Source organism: Prionailurus bengalensis, chromosome C2 (assembly GCF_016509475.1).
Source record: "Prionailurus bengalensis isolate Pbe53 chromosome C2, Fcat_Pben_1.1_paternal_pri, whole genome shotgun sequence".
Classification (NCBI taxonomy): Eukaryota; Metazoa; Chordata; class Mammalia; order Carnivora; family Felidae; genus Prionailurus; species Prionailurus bengalensis.
Window position 1 is genome coordinate 132,650,869 of NC_057350.1, and position 19,470 is coordinate 132,670,338.

Below are 19,470 nucleotides of genomic sequence, written 5' to 3' on the forward strand. Positions count from 1 at the left end.
TGGGAAAATGAAAAATTACAATTCTTAATTTTAATGAGTGCAAAAAAGGGGTGGAGGGAGAAGAAAAAGACAACAACAAATATATCTCCGGACTTCTTTTATACCTTTGTAAATGATGATGTAATATTTTGGGCAACATAATAAAAGAATTAAAGGATAACAGAATAATGATGATTTACTTTATTATTACATCAACCTTGTAAGTGATCCCATCATCCTTCTGCATTCTTGTTTTACTGGTTTTTAGCACAAATGGAAATAATTATTACAATAATTGCTATTTCATTTGCTACAATGAAATAGCAAAATGTTTTAAGACATAGGAAAAATAAGGTCACTAATATCTTAGATTTATAAAAGTACAATGGACCCATATAATTATTACAAAATAGAATGAGTTTTATTCTATTAAAATATATTTTTTAATACTTTGTCCTTTGTAAGACTTTGAAGTAGGAATAAAAATCATGATTATATCAATCTTCACAAAGAGAACTGCTCAAAAAAATACTCAAAATCTAAAATGAGTCCAACAGCTAATATGCTAATGTTTATTATCTCATCCTCATGCCCAATTTTAAATTTATTTCATATTTAACCCATCTTTTTTATACAGATTTAAGCCAAGAGTTTCAAATTGTATTTTTGCCCCTTTTAAGAAAAAAATATACTCCTTCACCCCATCACAAATGTCTTTTAACTTCTTACTCCATCTACCTACTCCTTGTAATCCATTTGATTTTTTTTAATACACTGTTTTTGTTCTAATATTTGAACTATGACTTCCTATGCCTACCATAGAGCTATCATCTAGAATTTCTTTTCCTTATTAGGTACCTAGGTGAATTCCACTCTTACTTATATCCCATACATGATCATCTTCCTTTTTTTCATCTTTGTTTTGCTGGAATTCATACAGGATGGGGAAGGAATAAATTTTCTGATTACCTGCCTATTTATATTTGTAATAACCGGATCGATAATTTGGCTAGGCCTAGATTTACTGACTTAAATTCCTTTCCCCTCATACTTTGATAGCATTGCCCCCACTATTTTCTAATGTAATCCAACGTTACTATGGATGAAGGGTAGCTCTGTTCCCCTTGTGACCTGGCAAGGGTAGTATATCAACTATGTTGCCAGGCAACACTGCTTATGATAAAGGGATCTCCTGACTGATAAATTATCTATGGACTGGAAGAATTATAATTTATCTTAAAGAAGCCACTGCTTTGGGTTTCCAGACCGTAGGTGACTCTTACAACTGGACATGTTTCTTGCAAGCACCCTGGAAAGTGTATGTTCCCAGAGATGTTGGCTCCTGTGGAATATGAAACAATTTAACCCAGGGTAGCCCCTGCACTCACAAGGCCATCCCAATCTTCTTGTACCTAAAGCTGAACTATTGCACAGACTCTCTCATAAGAGGCATGCCTTAAGTTGCCCTGCTGTTCAAGGCACAGGTGCCAGATAGGACATATGAAAGTCTTGTGCAATGAAATGTTTAACAGAGTCTAAAAAGACCCCTTGGTGGAAACTGCAGTTGCTAACAAGAAGTTTGATACCAGCCGAATTATCCTTCCTTTATAGACAACCTGACTGGTTTTCTTTAATTTCATATGATGTATCTAGTTTGGAGTTTTTTTCATCTTGTTTGGCATTTACAGAATCCATATAAACTATAAAGATTTCACGTCTTGCTTCAGAGACAAAAAATATTCATGTATCATTTCTTATATAATTTCTTCTTACCTCTTTTGAAACTCCTATTAGTTAGATTGGCATTTATTAAATTATTCTTCATCACTTTTATTTCATTCTCTGTTTCAGACACTTTAGTCTATTTTTAGGGAACCCTTTTTAACTTTATATTACAGCCCTTAAATTGAATGTTTAATTTCAACAGTCAAAATCATAATTCCTAAAAACTTTTTTCTCTGATCCTCTTCTACAGCAATCTGTATATTATAAATGCAGTTTGTTCACAAATCTCTGAAAATAAAAATGCTTTCCAGTTTTAATTTTTCTGCTATTTCTTGAAATTTGCATTTTCCTCTGAGATTGTTTATTTAGTTTCTATTATTATGGTCTTTCTCTTTCATGCTGCTAGTTTTCAATTTGGCAGTCCTTAACTGTCTATTAATATATAAAATTGCAATATTGGGGGCACCTGGGTGGCTCAGTTGGTTAAGCATCTGACTCTTGGTTTCTGCTCAGTCATGATCGCCCAGTTTTTGTGGGATTGAGCCCCATGCCAGGTTCTGCACAGTGCAGAGCCTGATTGGGATTCTGTCTCCCTCTCTCTCTGCCTCATGTGTGCACTCTCGCTTTCCCTCTCTCTCAAAAATAAACATTTTTTTTAAATGTAATATTGGACAGATAACACCAGACACCTAGTGTGCATTTTCTCCACTGCTAGACACATGGTTTTCATTTTTCTAGAGTTTATTTCAATACATGCCTATTAGAGAAATTAAGAGAGAGAAAAAAGACTTCAATTTATAAACAAATGATTATTAGAACTTACCTTACACTAATTGTAAACATTTCCAGGATATCTTTTCCTAGTAACCAGCCAACCAACATGATGATACCTGGAAAAGAATCAAATAGCTATTTCTCCCTTTTATATAAAATCACATCAGTATAAATGGGATGCTGAGGGCAGTCAAAAAGTTCCATAACATAAAGGAGAAGGTATATCAGATCACAGTTACAAGATTTTAGAAAAATTCATTAAGAAGGGGAGATTAAAATTAATGCTGCTTAAAGATAATGTTATATATGTGAACATGCGTGCACATACACATACACACACACACACACACACACTTTACCTTCTGTTGCCACTGCTGCCACTCACCCCTTAAAGCAATAATATCTGAGAATTACCACTATAAGAAAACATTACCAGTATTGTCTCACAATAGGGAAAAAAAAGAAGGTAGCATAAGACAGATAGGTCCTCTATTTATTATCAGCTTTGCAAAAATAAACCTTGGAACTTTACTTCTCATCACTAAATATCCAGGCAATACATATAAAGTTTATACTGCAAACAAAGGAATACTTAGGACTTGGCTGAAAGAGTAATACATCTTACTTAAAATATCTAAAATTACATTATAACATTTAAAAATTAGCCGGGTGCCTGGGTGGCTCAGTGGGTTGAGCGTTAGACTTGTTTCAGCTAGGGTCATGATCCCAAGGACATAGGATCAAGCCCTGTGTCCAGCTCCACGCTGAACGTGGACCCTGCTTAAGACTCACTCACTCTCTCTCTCTCTCTCTCTCTCTGCCCCTCTCCCCAACTTGTGCAAATTCTCTCTAAAATTAAAAAGGAAAAAAACTACTTTTACGGCATTTACAAATAAGAAATCAATTAGCATGAACCAAAGAATATACTCTCTTGCTTTGACCTTTGCCTCTGAAAAGAAAGGGGGCAAGGAGTGCACCACTGGTTTTGTGAGAAAACACACACAGTATCATCACAGTTTTAATAAAGTATAACAAATTCAAGATTGTATTCTAGAGTAATATAAACATTTAAAAACAGGTTTTTCTTCTTTCTATAGCTACAGGGGCACACCTGGGTGGCTCAGTCAGTTAAGCATCTAACTTCAGCTCAGATCACGATCTCACGGTTCATGAGTTCAAGCCCCACATCAGAGTTTGTGCTGACAGCTCAGAACCTGGAGCCTGCTTCAGATGCTGTGTCTCCCTCTCTCTCAAAAATAAATAAACATTAAAAAATAAATAAATAGGGGAGCCTGGGTGGTGTAGTCGGTTAAGCGTCCGACTTCAGCCAGGTCACGATCTTGCGGTCTGTGAGTTCGAGCCCCGCGTCAGGCTCTGGGCTGATGGCTCAGAGCCTGGAGCCTGTTTCCGATTCTGTGTCTCCCTCTCTCTCTGCCCCTCCCCCGTTCATGCTCTGTCTCTCTCTGTCCCAAAAATAAATTAAAAACGTTGAAAAAAATAAATAAATAAAAAATAAATAAATAAATAATCCAGACTATGATTCTCTAACATTCTATCCCAAACACTATCCTGACAAAAGAAATTATGTCCAATGAACTATACTAGAAGTCAGCAAACCATAATCTGTGGGCCTCCTGAAGACTTTTGCAAATAAAGTTTGTTGGAACACAGTTATATCTATTTGTTTAGGTACTATCTATGATAGCTTCCCTGCTGATGGCTGAGTTGAATATTTCCAACAAAGAATATCCAAAATACTTTGGTATGGACCAAAGGCTAAAATATGTACTACTGGGCCCTGTACTCCCCCACCCCCCAAAAAATCTGTTGACCTCTGTTTTGACCTTGACCCTTATCCTATTCCATATACTATCCTAGCAACAAAAATTAGGTCCTATGTATTAAATTAAAACCAGGTAATGATAAAGTTGAAAGATTTTTATCACTAAAAGTGAGGTGGTTTCATGGTACAATGTTAACATAAACTGAGATTTAATTGGCTAAATGCCCTAACAGTTACCAAATTCCCTATAAATTCTAGAAAATAAATAGCAATAATCAAATTAAGGGAGCTATGACAATATACACACCAGTTAAAAAAGAGGAATGAAATACCTTTCCATCTTCTACTTTATGATATAGAATATTTAAAAAATTATTTAACTGAAACTGTGTAACGCAAATCTATTTTAATTTAGAACTGCATTATTGATTTTGAAATTTTAAGCTAGCAAAAATAATTAAAATAACATCATGGAAAAACTAAAGAAAAGGAGAAAAGACTCCAAAATTTATTCAAGTATTTAATATATGATAAAGATGTCATTTCAGGGGTGCCTGGGTGGCTCAGTCGGTTAAGCGGCCGACTTCGGCTCAGGTCATGATCTCGCGGTCCATGAGTTCAAGTCCCGCGTCAGGCTCTGTGCTGACAGCTCAGAGCCTGGAGCCTGTTTCAGATTCTGTGTCTCCCTCTCTCTGACCCTCCCCGTTCATGCTCTGTCTCTCTCTGTCTCAAAAATAAATAAACGTTAAAAAAAAAAAAATGTCATTTCAACTGAGTGAATAAAAGAATGGACTATAGAGTACATGGTGGCTCAGTCGGTTAAGTATCTGACTATTAATTTCAGCTCAGGTCATGAACTCAGAGTTTGGGAAATCAAGTCCCATGTCAGGCTCTGTGCTAACAGTGCAGAGCCTGCTTGGAATTATCTCTCTTTTCTGCCCCTCCCTGTGCTTGTGCTCTCTTTTGTTCTCAAAATAAATAAATAAACTTTAAAAAAACATGTTAAAAATAGAATGAACTAGAGAATTAATGGTATTGGGATAACTAACTTTGAGTAAAAATGTTATAACTCTACCTTAAGTTTTTTTGTTTTTTTTTTTAATGTTTATTTATTTTTGAGAGAGAGAGAAAGAAAGCACATGAGCGGGGAAGGATCTGAAGTGAGCTCTGTGCTGACAGCAGCAAGCCCAATGTGGGGCTTAAACTCACAAACCATGAGATCATGACTTGAGTCCTGAAAATCAGGTGCTCAACCGACTGAGCCACCCAGGCGCCCCCACCTTAAGTCTGATACTAAAATAAATTCTAAATAGTAAAATAAAGTGTCAAAAATAAAAACTAAGCTGTAGACTGATGTTTAAGTAAATATGCTTATAAAGATAAACACTCTTCACAATATGGGGTTAGGAAAGCTTCTATGAATAAACCAGAAACTGTAACTGCAGAGATTATCAACAGGACATTGCCATCACAATCTCAGGACAATATATTTCAATCACATCTCCCTCCTTCATAACCAAGTTTACTATATTTATCCCTCAAAGGGAATTTAAAAAGTGGGGGAAATAAACTTAACAAAAGGGATGGCTATCCAAATTATACAAAGAGCTGTTACTGATCTAAGACCCAAGCCACAAGAGAAGAAGGGACAAAATAAATAGATTGGAAGGTCATAAAATAAAAAGGACCAACACACATATGACAACTGTTCAGTTTCTCTATAATGAGTTGTGAAATAAAATAATGAGAAGCCTTTTATTCATCTGTTAATGACAACAAAGTTAGCAAGAGCGCTGGAAGAGGAACACCTTTACCTTGCTGATGAAAGAAAGATACTATTTAGCAATATGAAACAAAAGCCTTCAAAACGTGCCAAAAATTGAAAAATTACATGCATATTCTTTGCCCCCAAAATTTTACTTCTAAGAATTTTTTTCCCACATAATGAAATACTATACAACCATCTATTTCATGACATCTATATAAAGAGCATCTACTTAATGGCAAGATGTTTATGAAGAAAATATGAAACGAAAAAGGAATAGTAGTCCATAAAACATTACTATCAATTTGTTGAAAACCAGGAAGACAAATAAATAATAAAATGTTTATAGAAATGCTATATGATTACAGGAATTACATGAAGTTCTAATTTATCTTTTCAGAAAAGGACAATGGCTGGGGGCTAGTTTTATAATTTTTAAAAAGTAGTAGTAAATTAGGGGCGCCTGGGTCGCTCAGTCAGTTAAGTGTCTGACTTCGGCTCAAGTCATGATCTCGTGATTCGTGAGTTTGGGCCCGTGTCAGGCTCTGTGCTGACACCTCAGAGCCTGGAGCCTGCTTCAGATTCTGTGTCTCCGTCTCTCTCTGCCCCTCCCTGACTCGCACTCTGTCTGTTTCTCTCTCAAAAATAAATACACATTAAAAAAAATTTTTTTTTAGTAGTAAATTAAAAATCAATTAAATGAATAAACAAATCTATCTAAACTCCCCCTTCCCCTTAAAAATAAAAATAAATAAAAATAAACCCTAAGTAAATATATGAGATATACATACTCACTCTTCTCTTACCTATTATACCAAAGGAGTAGAAGGAAAGTTGTTTTCCTAAGAGGTCCATGCTCTTCTGCAGAGGGGTTTTTGGTGCCTTGACAAATTGGAGAAGAGTTTACCACAATTAGCTAAATTTAGGAATATATACTATGTGCCAGGGACTCTAAGTGCTTGACATACCCAGGTTAGTTCTTAACATACCCATAACATACACACCTCTCCCTTAAAGATAAGTCTCATCCCCTTCAATGAGGAAACTGAGGCTGAGACTTTTAAAAGCCTGTTTAAGGTCCATGTTCCCTATGCCTATTTTTGAGAAGGAATCTATTCTCCCTATCAGCTTCTCCAGGACTTCATTACCATCAGCTGCCCCTCACTTTTCCAATCTTCTCCCTTCTGTATCCACAAACAAGCTTGTAATCCAAGTCTTTTTATCCAGTTGGCTCCCTGATCTGCTAACTCCCTTCTCTAGCAGTCCCCTCAGTGCCAAGCTCCTTGGAATGGTTTTATACACTGCATCATGTACTGGAATCTTGGCAGGTTACCTGAGAAATCCAGATGATTTGGGGAGAATATGACATTTGTAGAATGCAACTTCTTTTTCATATGTAAGAAAGTATTTTAAATGAGAGAACTCATCTTCAATATTCTTAAACAAGAATATCTTCCATGTTATTTTACTTTATAATCTTTTTTTCCCCATTACTTGGAATTAAATAAAGTTGGGAATTTTGGTAGAAGACAAATATGCCATTTAGTAACCATTAAAATTAATATGATAAAGTCAATTTTAAAAAAGAATAGGCCCTATAAATAATTGGCTATAAACCTTTTTCTCCTATAAACAATGAATAAATATAAAAATGTTTTAGAACATTAACAATGTCAACTAAAGCTCCAATTATGTTTTTAAGCACAGACAACTGAGTGATATTCTGAATAAAATACCACTTCAATAGTACATAAAATAACCCACCATTATTTTCTTTTCGTTTACTTACAATGGAGAATTTCAGATTTGAAATTAAACATCATTAACAAAGAACTTACTTCTTCTGCTTGCATCATTTTAAAAACCTCTCCAAATTCAGAATTTTCTCCAGTTCCAATGACAATACCCTAAAGAGAAAAACAGGAAAATACATTTACATTCATATGTTATCACCTCTCTTAAGCAAAGTAACAAAAACCCTTCATTCCCTTTCTCCAAAACTTTGCCCACAGTCAAGATGACTAACATACATATCCAAGGTTCCCTTAGCAAATTAACTTTGTGATATTACTATAGATCATTAGTATTTATGCCTTACTATACAAACCTTGGCCCAATTCTGAGGCCCATTCTTTGTCTATATTAATATTTCTGAAATTCAAAACTGTCTTATCCTTGAGAGACATTCAATGTAGCTTCTCTTTCCCCCTCAAATGCTACTGGATCATGCCTTTTACGTTTGTGAAATGTTAGAATCCAGTAGGTGAATGATATGTAGTTGGAATATTATAGCCAGTACCATATCGACTAAATTAAAATTCTAACTAGTAATGAACATATCCATGAGTCACTGTTTCTATCGAAAACAAAAAAAAGAACAGATACCGAGGACTATACTTTTAAAGGCTTCATTATCTGGCAAATGGCAGAAATATGGACATATTCTACCTCAGGGACATAGTTTCTCTTTAGTATCAAAAATAGATGCTATGGGTTAGGTTCAATTCTGCCATTTCTTTGTCATATATCTTTTTTAACTTCATTTATTTTTGAGAAAGAGACAGCACACACATGCAAGCAGGGTAGGGACAGAGAAAGAGAGAAAAAGAGAGAGAATCCTAAGCAGGCTCTGCACTGTCAGCACTAAGCCCAATCCTGAGCCGAAATCAAGAGTCAGACACTTAAACGACTGAGCCACCCAGTTCCCCTTATATATATTTTTTCATGTTTATTTATTTTGAGACAGAGAGAAAGAGAGCACAAGCGCACATGCAGGTCGGAGAGGGGCCGAGAGAGAGAGAGAGAGAGAGAGAGAGAGAGAGAGAGAGAGAGAAAGAGAGAGAGAATCCCAAGCAGGCTCTGTGCCCAACGCAGAGCCCAACATGGAGCTTGATCCCATGAGCCATGAGATCATGTCCTGAGCCAAAATCAAGAGTCTGACGCTCAACCGACTAAGCCACCCAGAGCCCCTCTTTGTCACGTATTTTTAAAATAGCCACATAAAATTAGCCACATCGAACTAAAAAAAAGGTTGAAAACAAAGGAGTTGCTATTTTCAAAACAAGAGAAAAAAAATTACCTTAGCTTTGCCACATCTGACCAGTGTTCCCATGAAGGCAATGTTACTTCTTGATGCAAGATCTCCATTAGTTGCAGCTGGCTGAGGAGCTGTCACCTTAGAACAAGGTGTTGTCTCTCCTGTCAAGCTGGACTCATCAATGGAAAGATCCACAGCCTTGGAAAACATAAAGCATCCCATTAAGTTCAAGAATGAAGACTCTCTGGGCTCCATTCAATATCTAAAGAGTTTGTAACCATCACTTCTTCCTCAAATATCCCCTTTCTTAATAATCACCCAAATCTTTTATTATATCCATTACTCTAAGAAGACCACAATAAGTAGAACCATATTTAAAATATGAAGTAAACTTGGGCCGCCTGGGTGGCTCAGTCAGTTAAGCATCCAACTCTTGATTTCAGCTTAGGTCATGATCCCATGGTTTGTAGGATCAAGCGCCTCATCAGGCTCTGTGCTGACAGTGTGGAACCCGCGAGAATCTCTCTCTCCACCCCTCCCCTGCTCACACACTCTCTCTTGAAATAAATAAACATTTAAAAAAATAAATAAAGAGGCACCTGGGTGGCTTAGTTAAGCGTCCGACTTCAGCTCAGGTCATGATCTCATGGTTCATGAGTTCAAGCCCTGCATCAGGCTCTGTGCTGACTGATGCCTCAGAGCCTGGAGCCTGCTTTGCATTCTGTGTCTCCCTCTCTCTCTCTCTGTCTCTGCCCTCCCCTGCTCATGCTCTGTCTCTTTCTCTCAAAAATAAACATTTAAAAAAATATATTAAAAATAATAATAAATACAAAATAAATATTAAAAAATAAATTTAAAAAAATAAAAATACAATACAAAGTGAAGTCAACAAAATCCCACATGCAAAGTAGAATGCTATGAGACAAGATTAGCCTAAATTTCAAAATAGAACCAGAGAAAAGGAAACATTAGCTGAGACATAATCTTTACCTAGAGAAAACAACTTTCACAATAAAATGTTATTACTTCCTAATTTTGCCATCCCCTGAAGTTCTGAAAATGTATTTGGCAGGTTAAAAAACAGGTATCCAGAAAGAGAAATATGAATAAAAGGTATATAATGTACTGAGAAAGAAATAATTTCATCATTTTGGGTTCAATTTTCATGAAATTCTGCTTTCTATATATGCATCCTTACATTGATCCCAAACATACATCAGCAAAAATAAAAAACATATATGTTTCCATGCAAATCATGAACATGGTATTATCTTCCAACTGTGCAAAAAGAATCAATTCTGAGGGTTTCATTCCTAAGACAGTTTCAACTCCTAACAATTAAGTTTTCACCTACCTTAGCATGCAAAAAAAAAAAAAAAAAAAAAATCATTTTACATGTGGAAAACACTGCAGATATTACCTGGCTTTGTTTCTAAAAGTATGACCCACAGAACAATAGTTCCAAGGATGTGAATAGACACTGAGTATAATGTGACAGACGGAGGACTGATAGACACACACACACACACACACACACACACACACACACACACACACACAGTAGAGGTACTAAAGTCAAATATGTTTTGGAAATACTGAGTTGAGTTAAACAGCTTCCTCTACTTAGGCAGTGCTTCTTTAAACCTTCACTAGATTAGTGTGAATCACCTCAATTAGAATACAGATACAACAGGAGTTGTCAAAGTGTGGTCCCAGCAGGACCAGCATCACCAGCATCATCTATATCTACCTCCTCAGAACTTTTTAGAAATTCACTACCCTCCTCCGAAAAAAAGAAAAGAAATTCACTATCCTACTTCAAATGCGTAGGTGGGGAGGGTGAACCTAAAAGACTGTATTTACAAGCCCTCCAGATGATTCTGAGGCACACTCAACTTTGAGAATCAATGGAATACTATTTCACAAATTTCTTTGACCCATTTTATTCCAGAAGCTCTTATTCTAGGGTCTTTAGGACACTTTGAGAAACTAGGACCTAGTTCATGATTTTACTCATTTTACATGTTAATTCACTCACCGAACAAACATTTATTGACTACCTTAACTATGTACCAGGCACTGAGCTAGACCCTGGAAAATAAACAAGATAAGGAAATGAACCCAAAGCAGTTAAATGACTGTGCATTCCTGCTGCTATTATAAACTGACCTGGTGTTCTCAATCAGGTCTCTTGATTGGCAGTCCACATTATACACAAAATACTCTAAATCCTGCTAGGGGAGAGGTACGAGTGTGGAAATAATCTCATCTTTTCTTTTTTTTTAGTTTTAATTATTTTTTTAACATTTATTTATTTTTGAGACAGAGAGAGAGCATGAACAGGGAAGGGTCAGAGAAAGAGGGAGACGCAGAATCTGAAACAGGCTCCAGGCTCTGAGCTGTCAGCACAGAGCCCGACGCGGGGCTCGAACCCACGCACCGTGAGATCATGACCTGAGCTGAAGCCGGACGCTTAACCGACTGAGCCACCTAGGCGCCCCTCTTTTTTTAGTTTTAAATGTGAGTTTATTTTGAGAGACAGAGCCAGCATGAGTGGGGGAGGGGAGAGAATCCCACACTGCCAGCCCAGAGTCCAACGCAGGGCTTGAATCCATGAACTCTGAGATCATGACCTGGGTTGAAATCAAGAGTCGGTCACTTAGCCAACTGAGCCACGCAGGTGCCCCTAAAGCTCTTCTTTTTAAATGGTTCATTTATCCATGAGCATAAATATCTCACAAAAAAAATATATTAAAAATCAATTCATATCATATCATATCAATTCCCATCTATACAACAATACAGTATTTTAATTTGATCAATGTCATTGATCCATTCACTTAACAAATATTTATTAATGCCAGGTCCTGTACTATATCACACACAGAGCGAATCAGCAGTAAACAAAACTAAGTTCCTACCCTCCCCTCTTATTCCAATGGGAAAGTGATCTAAAAATAAACTAACAAGGGTATGTAATATAATACCTGGTAGTGAGGAAAAAATGCATAAGGATAGAAAGTAACATTTTAGATAAAGGAGAGAACCTCTCTCAAAAGTAAACAACTCTTCTGCAGAGACACAATTGACCTGAGGGCCCCAAAGGTGGGCCACAATCAGGATGAAAGTATTCTAGGCAAAGAAAGCAAAAAGTACAAAGACTATGGGGGTAGGAACATGCCTGGTATGTTCATGCCCTAGGCAGACATATAACTTTACAAATATAATCAAGAGTTTACAGATTAGATCATGAAGTTGAAAAATGTTCAGAATGAAAATATACTGTACCCCACAATTTCAAGGAAACTAAACTATGTTATCTCTGGAAGGTTAGTACCATGTAAATGTTATAAAGCACAGATCACCAATCCTTGAGTCTTTAAAAAGCTTCCCTTTTTCTATAATTATGTATGCAAAGACAGGCCAGGTAAATCTGGGTTCATTACCTCAACCCAACTACAGAGTAAAAAAAAAATCCACCATGTTCAAAGGCAAAGGAATTTTTCTTTATTACAGGAACATATCTATTTGACTTTTCTTTCCAAGTTAGACTTAGGACTGTATAATTTTCCACACTAATAAATTCCATTACCAAAGTAAGAAGAAAAGTTTAGGTTGTTCTTCAAAGATGATGCTAGTACTAAAAACAGTTGACATTTCATTGCTTACTATCTGCAAGGCGTTTTGCTAACATACATATACTAAGTTTTCTATTAACAACCACTAGCTAGTAACAATCCAATGAGGCAGGACTGTGATTTTCATTCCCTCTATTTTACAGACACTTTGAAAGATTAAGTAAGTCACCCAACATCTCCACCCAACCTGTGGAGACAAAACCCAAACACTGAAAGATCAACTCCAAATTCTTATTAATTATTTAGAGAATAAATTGCAATCAATTTGCAATTAACTATTTAGAGAATCTCCCTAGTTTTGTAACTACTTCTAGAAGACATTAAGAAAGATATATTTAGGGGCGTGTGGGTGGCTCAGTCGGTTAAGTGGCCGACTTCGGCTCAGGTCGTGATCTCACGGTCTGTGAGTTCAAGCCCTGCATCGGGCTCTGTGCTGACAGCTCAGAGCCTGGAGCCTGTTTCAGATTCTGTGTCTCCTTCTCTCTGACCCTCCCCCGTTCATGCTCTGTCTCTCTCTGTCTCAAAAATAAATAAACGTTAAAAAAAATTTAAAAAAAAGAAAATATGTATTTAAAAATTATATATTTTTCTGAATTACAAGTCAACAAAAAAATTTATTTCATTTAGCAAGCTCCTCTTTAATGCTTGTTATAAAAATCAAAACTGCATGTCATCTTCTGAGCTCTTAATTAAAAATGAGACCTGCTAATATTGAAAACATTACATTGGGGTACAAGTGTATCAGCACTCCTGTATCCCTTGGGTAATGGATAAAGAAATTGTGGTTTATATACACAATGGAATACTACTTAGCAATAAGAAAGAATGAAATATGGCCTTCTGTAGAAACATGGATGGAATTGGAGAGTGTTATGCTAAGTGAAATAAGCCATACAGAGAAAGAGAGATACCATATGTTTTCACTCTTATGTGGATCCTGAGAAACTTAATAGAAGACCATGGGGGAGGGGAAGAGGAAAAAAAAAAGAAAAAGTTAGAGAGGGAGAGAGCCAAACCGTAAGAGACTCTTAAAAACTGAGAATAAACTGAGAGTTGATGGCGGAGGGGGGGGGGGGGGGGTTGGAGGGAGGGGAAAGTGGGTGATGGGCATTGAGGAGGGCACCTGTTGGGATGAGCACTGGGTGTTGTATGGAAACCAATGTGACAATAAATTTCATATTAAAAAACAAAACAAAACAAAACAAAAACATTACAGAACTCCTTCTCTCTGAGAAAGGCAAAATTAGTATTTTCTCATTGAAGACTTTCTACTTTAAACAAAAATCTTAAATATGGATGAATACTAAACATTTGGTGGTTGTCTATCAAAACAAATAATATGAAAATAATCTGACTCTTTTAAAAAGAGAATAAATGGGGCGCCTGGGTGGCTCAGTCGGTTAAGCGGCCAACTTCGGCTCAGGTCATGATCTCACAGTCTGTGAGTTCGAGTCCCGCATCAGGCTCTGTGCTGACAGCTCAGAGCCTGGAGCCTGCTTCAGATTCTGTGTCTCCCTCTCTCTCTGACCCTCCCTCGTTCATGCTCTGTCTCTCTCTGTCTCAAAAATAAATAAACATTAAAAAAAAAAATTTTTTTAATAAATAAATAAAAAGAGAATAAATGCATAGCTTTATTGGCTGTCAGTGGCCTAGCTCTTCAGTGTCAGCCTTAGCAGTTTAATAACCATCCAACCAAAAATAGGAATTTTTGTTCAAATCAGGTTTTTCTATGAAAAAGATACCATTTTTAGCAGAATAGCAATCAGCTCTGTCTAGTGAGAAAAAAAGAGCTTTAGATCTTTATTTTATATATATATATTTAATATATAATTATAAATCTGTAAAACTCAAATCAAGAATATATTATTGATGGGGTACCTGGCTGGCTCAGTCAATAGAGCATGTGACTCTTGACTTCAGGGTCATAAGTTCAAGCCCCACATTGGGCATAGAGCTTATTTTAAAAAAAAAAAAAAAAAAAAAAGAATATTGATAAAAATTAGTCCAAATCATATAATGTAGCTAACTGCACAGATCTCAACTGTCTGTTGAGTAAGGGTATATTTTTTAATTTATTTATTTGTTTGATTGTTTAATCTCTACACCCAGCATGGGGCTCAAAACTCAAGACCCAGAGATCAAGAGTAACATAGTCTTCCAACTAAGCCAGGCAGGCCACCCAGAGTAAGAATATTTTCTAAGTTACAATTTATTTTCTCTTAATGATGATTACAAGAATTTCTGCAGGAAGTCAGTTTTGAGGGAGTGAGGGGAAGGAAGTCATACCTAAGAAGGTGGTATTTAATGAATTAGGCCAGCCTATCACAGTTTAACAGTCATAGTTTAATTCATCCAGAAGACAGATATTAGAGTCATTTATCCACTGCATTTATGAGGAAAGATAAAGGTAAGATAAAATGAAATCAATGAACCAGCCAGCTCCATGCCTTCTACCCAAAAGTTTAAACATTAAACCTTCAGAAGAGCTGTTCATAAATAGGGAAGCTGATTATGTTTCACTTTCTCTTTATTATTCTTCAGGTACTTTACTGGTGTGAATAAGACACAGCACAGTTCAAAAGTCAGAATATAAATAAGAATCTAGATGCATACATAATCTACAATCTGAATATTTAACACCTATAGAATAAAAATGGTTGGAAAAACTTCACAGGACTATTCCTACAAAACATTAGGCAGAAAGAAACTAGATGCCAAAGTCAGTAAGTTTTCCTGAAAAGCAAAAAATTTTTTGCTTTTCAGGAAAATTTAAAACTGCTTAAAAAATTACACTTAATATGAAAAATTGGCAGCTACATGTAAGTTCTTAAACTAAAGAATGGCTTAGCGTACTGTATGCCGCTAAATCAATTACCTCTCTAGTCTAGAATGAAAAGCAAATCAAAAATGGATTTCTTTCCCCAGAAAAGAATTCCAAATTATCCATCTGGCAGCTACCTGATAATGACAAAATATCTTACTTTTAGTCTCAAAAATTAAGATTCCTATTACTATTTATTCAAATGAAGGAAAATGTAATTAAAACGTTTTCATGAGTTCTAGCTTATTAAACATCAAAGCCTAACCAGTTGAAGTAAGTAGGAAAGAAGTGACTCCATTTTAGAAAGGCTCCATCTCTGCTGTTTTTCTGTTAGGCCTCACTTACTCATGTTCTGAATTCTGTCTCTGAATCAGGAAAAGAAACTATGTTCCCACTGCAAGGGGGAAGTAGGAAAATTAATCATTCTCTGAATTTTGTCCCAGGCCACAAACACCTAACAACATCCAAGAAGAGTCAGATCCTGAACACGTTCCAGGACACTAGCTTTGAACAAACCTCAGATGATGCTGGCATCAACACTCCCACCTTCAGTAACTTATGGTATAACAACTATTGTTCATCTGACATTGGTCTTTGATTAGACCCTACCCTGGATTTCTGAAGGAACATGTACCCTAGATCTCTTTCCAATATAAACCCCTAACCCCCCAAAATGCTGAGACTCATTCTCCTTTCCAAGTCTCCCAGACACTCCCTCTGCTATTCTCTATCACTCACACTCTTCAATAAACTCTGTTTTCACTTTCTCCAACTCACATTTGATTTCTATCCTGCATGAAGCCAAGGACCCTCTTGGCTGGTCCTGTGGGAGCCTCCCCTGGGTTAAAAACACCTACATGAAATGGATTTTATCCCATGGTAAATATTTACACGAATTGTTAACTTTCTGACTTAAGTGCATATATTCAATTTGACCAAGTTGCCAATAACTTCAACACCAGTATTCAGTTAACAATGATTTCTAGGATATTTCTCTAAGACAATGAAAAGAAACCAAATTTCAAAAAGGGATCTACTTTTGCAACAGTCCTTTCTTACCAGTGTGAAATGACAATCTTAAAACAAAGAGACTAAATCTCATTTCAAACCCTCCCATGCTGTATTTTTAAATTCTAGTGACTTAAAGAGAAAAAAGTTTTCAACGTTTTAAACATAAACAGCATTCCTCAGTTCACACTGCTTTTTAACCAATGATCTATCAAACAACAAAACACTAAGCATAACTCAAGCTTATACAATCTAACAGAACCAACACTCCCAGTGCTCTACGCATGGAGAAGTTCAGAAATATACTACTATAGAAATAGACCTCCTTTCCAAAGCCAAAATGAGTGATTATATCAGTTTTTAGTAAACAGGAATGTCTAAATACCACAAATACAGAATAACCTACTCAATTTCTTTTGATGGCTAATTTAAAATCTCTACTTCCTGCAGTACCTGAGTGGCTCAGTCAGTTGAGCATCTGAATCTTGATTTCAGCTCAGGTCATGACCTCACAGTCCTGAGATTGAGCCCCATATTGGGCTCTGTGCTCATAGCATGGAGCCTCCTTGGGATTCTCTTCGATTCTCTTCTCTTCTCTCTCTCAAAATCAATAAATGAACTTTAAAAATTAAAAATTAAATCTCTACTTCCTAAGATGTTTATAAACTGTTCTTTTTTTTTACAAGTCTATCTGTAAGTTTAATAATTCAGAAACTTTTAAAACCAAAGTTTCAGTGATAAATTACAATAAGAGGTGGAGTAAGACACCATAAATTAATCAAATTGACCTATCAAAAAAATACAGTGAAATCAATATAAACACTTGTGGAATAGGGCAATCAAAGATTTGGTCCCTCTACTAAAATGATCATGGGCTGGCAAAGACTGACAGACAACTCTGGAATCAAAAACTGAAAACAACCAGAGAAGTGCTTAATAAAGAAAAAGGCAGCTCAATTTAGGTAAGAAGGCACCATGGCATTTTTGTTCACCTGTCTACTATTCACCACTGCCCAGAGAAGCAGTGCTGGCTGTGGGGACAGAAGTGAGTCTTCTTGCTGCAGATTATGGGTAGTCAGGGGCTAACAAAGACCTTGTTCTTAAAATATTGTAGCTGCGTGTTTTGACCTGTCTGGCAGTTCCCTGGGGGACTAGTGCAAAGGCTAATATTTATCTCACAACCTCACGCCAAGCCAGCTACAGTGACTTTCCAGGTATCTGCCAAAAGATTAAGGACACATAGTAGCAGGCCAGGGACCAGGAATAAGGCAAGCAGCAGATACAACCAAAAGACTGGGAAGAAAAAAGCCAAGGAGGAAGTTCTGTGAGGGAATAAAGTTTTGTGAGGGAAGTTTTGGAAGGGCCACCACTTATGCCAGGCAAGACAGAGGGCAAAATGCATGCCCATAACCAGAGGCATGCTCAGAAAGCCCTGAGAAGACCCGAGACTTGCACCTCTGACAGGTCTGTGGATTTGGCACAAGTAGGTGAAGGTGAAGGCAGAGTTGTAGGCAGATGATCAATGATCAAGAAGTGCCCCAACTCAAAGACAAGCTGCAAAGACCAGGAGAACAGTATTTCATTTCCGTCTTTGGCTCCAGACAGATAAGACTGACGGCTGAGATAATGGAACAGAAACTTCAGTGACCATACACACAAGGAAGGGTCTTTGCAAACCACCACCCTCCCCCCCACCAAAAAAAATTCAACCACTGCAATCCTCAACAATCAAAAATAACAAATTTTGAGGAAGGGCACAACCTCATTTACAGAATTATGACAGCATAATATTCAAAATACAAAGTTTTCAACAAAAAATTACAAATACAAAGAAACCAAAAAGTATGATCTATTCACAGGAAAAAATAAACTGACAGAAATCATCCCTCAGCAAGGCCAGACACTAGACTTACTGGAAAGACTTTAAATCAACTGTCTTAAATATGCTTAATAAACTAAAGAAAACCATGGACAAAAAACTAAAGGAAATCAGGAAAACAATTTTTTAAAAAAGCATTACAATGAAGAGAAAGAAAATATTTGCAAGAAATAGAAATCCTGATGCTGAAAAGTACAACCACTGAAATAATAAGTTCACTAGAGGGGTTCAACAGCAGATCTGGAAAAGGAAGGGGGGGAAAATGAGCAAACAAAAAAACAGGGCAATTGAAATTAACCAATCTGAAGGACAGAGAGGAAAAACAAGAAAAATGACAGAGCTAACGGTACCTGTGGGACATCATCAAACATACCAATATAAGCATAAGGTAAGTCTCAGGGAGAAAAAAAGAAATGGGTAGAAAGAATATTTGAAGAGATAATGAATGAAAACTTGCCAAATTTAATAAAAGATATGAAATCTATGGATCAGAGAAGCTCAATAAACTCCAAATAGGAAAAACTCGAAGCCATCTAGACTGAGACATAATCAAACTGTTAAAAGACAGAGACACAATCTTGAAAACAGCAAATGTGAAGCAACTTGTCATGTACAAGGAATCCTCAATAAGACTAGCAGCCTATTTCTTATCAGAAACCACGGAGGCTGGGACCAGTAAACCTATCTAAAGTACTGAAAGAAAAACAAAAAAACTAATGAAAAGAAGTCTACATCTAGCAACACTATCTTTTAAAATGAAGAAGAATTAAGACATTCCCACCTAAACAAAAGCTAAGATAATTTATTTCTAGTAGACGTGCCCCACAAGAAATGCTAAAGGAGAGTCCTTCAAGCTAAAACAAAAGGAGAGTAGAAAGTAATTCGAAGCCATATGAAGAAAGGAAGAATTCCAGTAAAGGTAACTACACAGAGAAATATAAATGCCAGCATTATTGTATTTTGACTTTGTAACTCCTCTATTTTTCCTATCTGATTTATATAAAGCACTGACAAATTTATGGTTAATGGGCACAGAATGCTTAAAAACATAATTGGCGACA

General features: G+C 36.4%; 1 protein-coding gene across 4 annotated transcripts in view; it reads right to left on the reverse strand.

Annotated features, from left to right (window-relative positions):
• The window catches only part of ATP2C1 (ATPase secretory pathway Ca2+ transporting 1), a 173,601-nt gene that overhangs the window by 52,980 nt on the left and 101,151 nt on the right, over positions 1–19,470 (reverse strand). For all 4 annotated transcript variants that reach the window (XM_043595410.1, XM_043595411.1, XM_043595412.1 and 1 more), the window contains 4 exons: positions 9,106–9,261; positions 7,865–7,933; positions 6,833–6,908; positions 2,528–2,594 (listed from right to left, as the gene is read on the reverse strand). In XM_043595410.1, coding sequence (XP_043451345.1) covers positions 2,528–2,594; positions 6,833–6,908; positions 7,865–7,933; positions 9,106–9,261 — 368 coding nt within the window. The remainder of the gene's footprint in view (positions 1–2,527; positions 2,595–6,832; positions 6,909–7,864; positions 7,934–9,105; positions 9,262–19,470) is intronic.